The following is a 6,171-nucleotide window of genomic DNA, read 5'->3' on the forward strand; positions in this document are numbered from 1 at the left end:
TGTTGAGGTACCTGTAGTGTAAAGGGATGTTGAGGTACCTGGAGTGTAAAGGGATGTTGAGGTACCTGTAGTGTAATGGGTTGTTGAGGTACCTGTACTGTAAAGGGATGTTGAGGTACCTGTAGTGTAAAGGGATGTTGAGGTACCTGGAGTGTAAAGGGATGTTGAGGTACCTGTAGTGTAAATGGATGTTGAGGTACCTGTAGTGTAAAGGGATGTTGAGGTACCTGTGTAGTGTAAAGGGATGTTGAGGTACCTGTAGTGTAAAGGGATGTTGAGGTACCTGTAGTGTAAATGGATGAGGTACCTGTAGTGTAAATGGATGTTGAGGTACCTGGAGTGTAAAGGGATGTTGAGGTACCTGTAGTGTGTCCGTATGGTATCCAGGATGTACTGCACTCCATACTTCTTCCTCATGCGATGCTTCCCATCCTTGATCACAGACGACATGTACTGGACATGGCCTTCACAGACAACACATCAATATGAGGTACTGGACATGGCCTTCACAGACAACACATCAATATGAGGTACTGGACATGGCCTTCACAGACAACACATCAATATGAGGTACTGGACATGGCCTTCACAGACAACACATCAATATGAGGTACTGGACATGGCCTTCACAGACAACAAATAAATATGGAGGTACTGGACATGGCCTTCACAGACAACACATCAATATGAGGTACTGGACATGGCCTTCACAGACAACACATCAATATGAGGTACTGGACATGACCTTCACAGACAACACATCAATATGAGGTACTGGACATGGCCTTCACAGACAACACATCAATATGAGGTACTGGACATGGCCTTCACAGACAACACATCAATATGAGGTACTGGACATGGCCTTCACAGACAACACATCAATATGAGGTACTGGACATGGCCTTCACAGACAACACATCAATATGAGGTACTGGACATGGCCTTCACAGACAACAAATAAATATGGAGGTACTGGACATGGCCTTCACAGACAACACATCAATATGAGGTACTGGACATGGCCTTCACAGACAACACATCAATATGAGGTACTGGACATGGCCTTCACAGACAACACATCAATAAGAGGTACTGGACATGGCCTTCACAGACAACACATCAATATGAGGTACTGGACATGGCCTTCACAGACAACACATCAATATGAGGTACTGGACATGGCCTTCACAGACAACACATCAATATGAGGTACTGGACATGGCCTTCACAGACAACACATCAATATGAGGTACTGGACATGGCCTTCACAGACAACACATCAATATGAGGTACTGGACATGGCCTTCATAGACAACACATCAATATGAGGTACAGGACATGGCCTTCACAGACAACACATCAATATGAGGTACTGGACATGGCCTCACAGACAACACATCACACACATTGGGTGTGTCTCGAATGGCACCCTATTCCCTATTTAAGGCACTACCAAAAGTAGTGGTGCACTATATAGGAATAGGGTGTTATTTAGGACACAAGTCCTTCACTAATATGTTATTGACAATGCAGTCTGAAAATGTACCACTGGAAAACAGCATTAATTTATATGATGTCACGAGTACAGACTTACATCCTGGAGGGCATTGATTCAGACAGTATTAGTGGGTAATAGTTATGATAATATATTCCCTCTGTACCAAAGGGTTATGTCTCAGTCTGTCTCCAGAAGTCCCTGGGCTACATGCATATGAGAGGGGCAGAGTTAGCTTTGACAGAGCTGCTACATGCATATGAGAGGGGCAGAGTTATCTTTGACAGAGCTGCTACATGCATATGAGAGGGGCAGAGTTAGCTTTGACAGAGCTGCTACATGCATATGAGAGGGGCAGAGTTAGCTTTGACAGAGCTGCTACATGCATATGAGAGGGGCAGAGTTAGCTTTGACAGAGCTGCTACATGCATATGAGAGGGGCAGAGTTATCTTTGACAGAGCTGCTACATGCATATGAGAGGGGCAGAGTTAGCTTTGACAGAGCTGCTACATGCATATGAGAGGGGCAGAGTTCGCTTTGACAGAGCTGCTACGTGCATATGAGAGGGGCAGAGTTAGCTTTGACAGAGCTGCTACATGCATATGAGAGGGGCAGAGTTAGTTTTGACAGAGCTGCTACATGCATATGAGAGGGGCAGAGTTAGCTTTGACAGAGCTGCTACATGCATATGAGAGGGGCAGAGTTCGCTTTGACAGAGCTGCTACATGCATATGAGAGGGGCAGAGTTAGTTTTGACAGAGCTGCTACATGCATATGAGAGGGGCAGAGTTAGCTTTGACAGAGCTGCTACATGCATAAGAGAGGGGCAGAGTTCGCTTTGACAGAGCTGCTACATGCATATGAGAGGGGCAGAGTTAGCTTTGACAGAGCTGCTACATGCATATGAGAGGGGCAGAGTTCGCTTTGACAGAGCTGCTACATGCATATGAGAGGGGCAGAGTTAGTTTTGACAGAGCTGCTACATGCATATGAGAGGGGCAGAGTTAGTTTTGACAGAGCTGCTACATGCATATGAGAGGGGCAGAGTTAGTTTTGACAGAGCTGCTACATGCGTATGAGAGGGGCAGAGTTCGCTTTGACAGAGCTTCTACATGCATATGAGAGGGGCAGAGTTAGCTTTGACAGAGCTGCTACATGCATATGAGAGGGGCAGAGTTATCTTTGACAGAGCCGACTGTTGATACTGGGATCTGTTGATACTGGGATCTGTTGATACTGGGATAGTCTTGCACACTGTAGGGACGACAAGCTAGACATAACCCTCCCAGATCTGTTTGTGCTTTAGCCAACAACTGCTCTGATGTTCAAAGGCCTACAGAACTGGCAACCAGGCTACAGTGGCTGGCTGCTCTTACCAAGACACACAGCGAAGTGGCTGCTGCTCCAGATGTGGAAGTCTACTGGCTACCAGGCTATAATGCCTGACTGCTCTTACCAAGACACACAGCGAAGTGGCTGCTGCTCCAGATGCGGAAGTCTACTGGCTACCAGGCTATAATGCCTGACTGCTCTTACCCAAACACACAGCGAAGTGGCTGCTGCTCCAGATGTGGAAGTCTACTGGCTACCAGGCTATAATGCCTGACTGCTCTTCCCCAAACACACAGCAAAGTGGCTGCTGCTCCAGATGTGGAAGTCTACTGGCTACCAGGCTATAATGCCTGACTGCTCTTACCCAAACACACAGCGATGTGGCTGCTGCTCCAGATGTGGAAGTCTACTGGCTACCAGGCTATAATGCATGACTGCTCTTACCCAGACATACAGCGATGTGGCTGCTGCTCCAGATGTGGAAGTCTACTGGCTACCAGGCTATAATGCCTGACTGCTCTTACCCAGACATACAGCGATGTGGCTGCTGCTCCAGATGTGGAACTCTACTGGCTACCAGGCTATAATGCCTGACTGCTCTTACCCAAACACACAGCGAAGTGGCTGCTGCTCCAGATGTGGAAGTCTACTGGCTACCAGGCTATAATGCCTGACTGCTCTTACCCAAACACACAGCGAAGTGGCTGCTGCTCCAGATGTGGAAGTCTACTGGCTACCAGGCTATAATGCCTGACTGCTCTTACCCAAACACACAGCGATGTGGCTGCTGCTCCAGATGTGGAAGTCTACTGGCTACCAGGCTATAATGCCTGACTGCTCTTACCCAAACACACAGCGAAGTGGCTGTTGCTCCAGATGTGGAAGTCTACTGGCTACCAGGCTATAATGCCTGACTGCTCTTACCCAGACATACAGCGATGTGGCTGCTGCTCCAGATGTGGAAGTCTACTGGCTACCAGGCTATAATGCCTGACTACTCTTACCCAGACATACAGCGATGTGGCTGCTGCTCCAGATGTGGAAGTCTACTGGCTACCAGGCTATAATGCCTGACTGCTCTTACCCAGACATACAGCGATGTGGCTGCTGCTCCAGATGTGGAAGTCTACTGGCTACCAGGCTATAATGCCTGACTGCTCTTACCCAGCCATACAGCGATGTGGCTGCTGCTCCAGATGTGGAAGTCTACTGGCTACCAGGCTATAATGCCTGACTGCTCTTACCCAGACATACAGCGATGTGGCTGCTGCTCCAGATGTGGAAGTCTACTGGCTACCAGGCTATAATGCCTGACTGCTCTTACCCAGACACACAGCGAAGTGGCTGTTGCTCCAGATGCGGAAGTCAAATAGCAGGTGTTGGTAGAGCTGCAGGAGCAACGGACTGTTCTCCTCACTGGATACCTGCTCCAACAGGAACTGACACGCCATCAGAACAGACATATCCATCATACTACCTGGGACCTAGGAGAAAGAGATGGGAGAGAGAGACGGGGGAGGGAGAGAGAGACGGGGGAGGGGGAGAGAGAGAGAGAGAGAGATGGGGGAGGAGAGAGAGAGAGAGAGAGAGAGAGAGAGAGAGAGAGAGAGAGAGAGAGGGGGGAGGGAGAGAGAGAGAGAGAGAGAGACGGGGGAGGGAGAGGAGAGAGAGAGAGAGATGGGGGAGGGAGAGAGAGAGAGAGAGAGAGAGAGAGAGAGAGAGAAGGGGAGGGAGAGAGAGAGAGACAGGGAGGAAGAGAGAGAGAGAGAGAAGGGGAGGGAGAGAGAGAGAGAGAGAGAGAGAGAGAGAGAGAGAGAGAGACGGGGGAGGGAGAGAGAGAGAGAGAGAGAAGGGGGGAGAGACAGGGAGGAAGAGAGAGAGACGGGGGAGGAGAGAGAGAGACGGGGGAGGGAGAGAGAAGGGGGAGGGAGAGAGAGAGAGAAGGGGAGAGAGAGAGAGATGAGGTCTGTACTAGTTTATCTGTCCTACTGTAGGGAGAATCAGAGGAACCAAGGTGTGTCTGTTTATCTGTCCTACTGTAGGGAGAATCAGAGGAACCAAGGTCAAATGACTAAGTCGGGTAAAACTGTCTGTCGTTGAGGAAGTCACTCTCAACGTGGTGTGTGTCAGTGTGGTACTATGACTGGGAGTCACTGTGTGTGTATGAGGGGTGTGTATGAGGGGTGTGTGTGTGGGGTTTGTGTGTGAGGGGTGTGAGTGTGTGAGTCAGTGTGACAGTGTGACAGTGTGTGTGTGTGTGTGTGTGTGTGTGTGTGTGTGTGTGTGTGTGTGTGTGTGTGTGTGTGTGTGTGTGTGTGTGTGTGTGTGTGTGTGTGTGTGTGTGTGTGTGTGTGATCGTTAGAGCAGGGTTTCCTAACAGGATGCTCAGCCCAGCAGTCATATATACCCTCATTTCCTGTCACACCACCAGCCCCCTTCCTCTACGCTCCTAGAAACCTCCCTCGGAATGTACTATAGGATGATGATGGCTTTGGTCATTAGCTACTACAGTACTGTAGGATGATGATGGCTCTAGTCTGGACATTAGCTACTACAGTACTGTAGGATGATGATGGCTCTGGTCTGGTCATTAGCCACTACAGTACTGTAGGATGATGATGGCTCTGGTCTGGACATTAGCTACTACAGTACTGTAGGATGATGATGGCTCTAGTCTGGACATTAGCTACTACAGTACTGTAGGATGATGATGGCTCTGGTCTGGTCATTAGCTACTACAGTACTGTAGGATGATGATGGCTTTGGTCATTAGCTACTACAGTACTGTAGGATGATGATGGCTTTGGTCATTAGCTACTACAGTACTGTAGGATGATGATGGCTTTGGTCATTAGCTTAGTACCTTAGTGAGCATGGCTCCTATAATGGGCCAGTACCTTAGTGAGCATGGCTCCTATAATGGGCCAGTACCTTAGTGAGCATGGCTCCTATAATGCTGGGTCCGTGGCAGTTCAGTAGGCTCTCCTGGTTGACAGGGTGATGACGAATCAGATTCTTCACCATCAGCAGGAAGGCTGCTACACTGTTCCTCTCCAGCCGACCATCTGACACACACACACACACACACACACACACACACACACACACACACACACACACACACACACACACACACACACACACACATTAATTTATGTAAAATTAGCCTATTGAGTACGATAGCGCTTCATCAGTGTTCACGGAGCACCTTTTCCAAAATCAAAATGTCCAAACTACTAAATTCAATCAGTATTCCCAGTAACGTAGCTCTTTAACACCCACTGACCTTGCAAAGTATGTCAATTAATCAATAAGGCCCGAGGGGTGTGATATATGGCCA

The 6,171-nt window shown here is 48.6% G+C and overlaps 1 protein-coding gene across 1 annotated transcript; it reads right to left on the reverse strand.

The window, feature by feature from the left end:
- Nucleotides 1-227: 227 nt before the first annotated feature.
- On the reverse strand, nucleotides 228-5,919 carry LOC127922701 (neurobeachin-like protein 2; the record flags this gene model as incomplete). The annotated part of the gene is made up of 3 exons (XM_052506590.1): nucleotides 5,763-5,919; nucleotides 4,156-4,315; nucleotides 228-464 (listed from the first exon to the last, which is right to left on the reverse strand). Coding segments are annotated over exons 1-3 (490 nt in total), but the record flags the coding sequence as incomplete, so codon positions are not given.
- Between the last annotated feature and the right edge of the window lie 252 nt (nucleotides 5,920-6,171).

This window comes from Oncorhynchus keta, unplaced genomic scaffold, assembly GCF_023373465.1.
Source record: "Oncorhynchus keta strain PuntledgeMale-10-30-2019 unplaced genomic scaffold, Oket_V2 Un_contig_26770_pilon_pilon, whole genome shotgun sequence".
Taxonomy (NCBI): domain Eukaryota; kingdom Metazoa; phylum Chordata; class Actinopteri; order Salmoniformes; family Salmonidae; genus Oncorhynchus; species Oncorhynchus keta.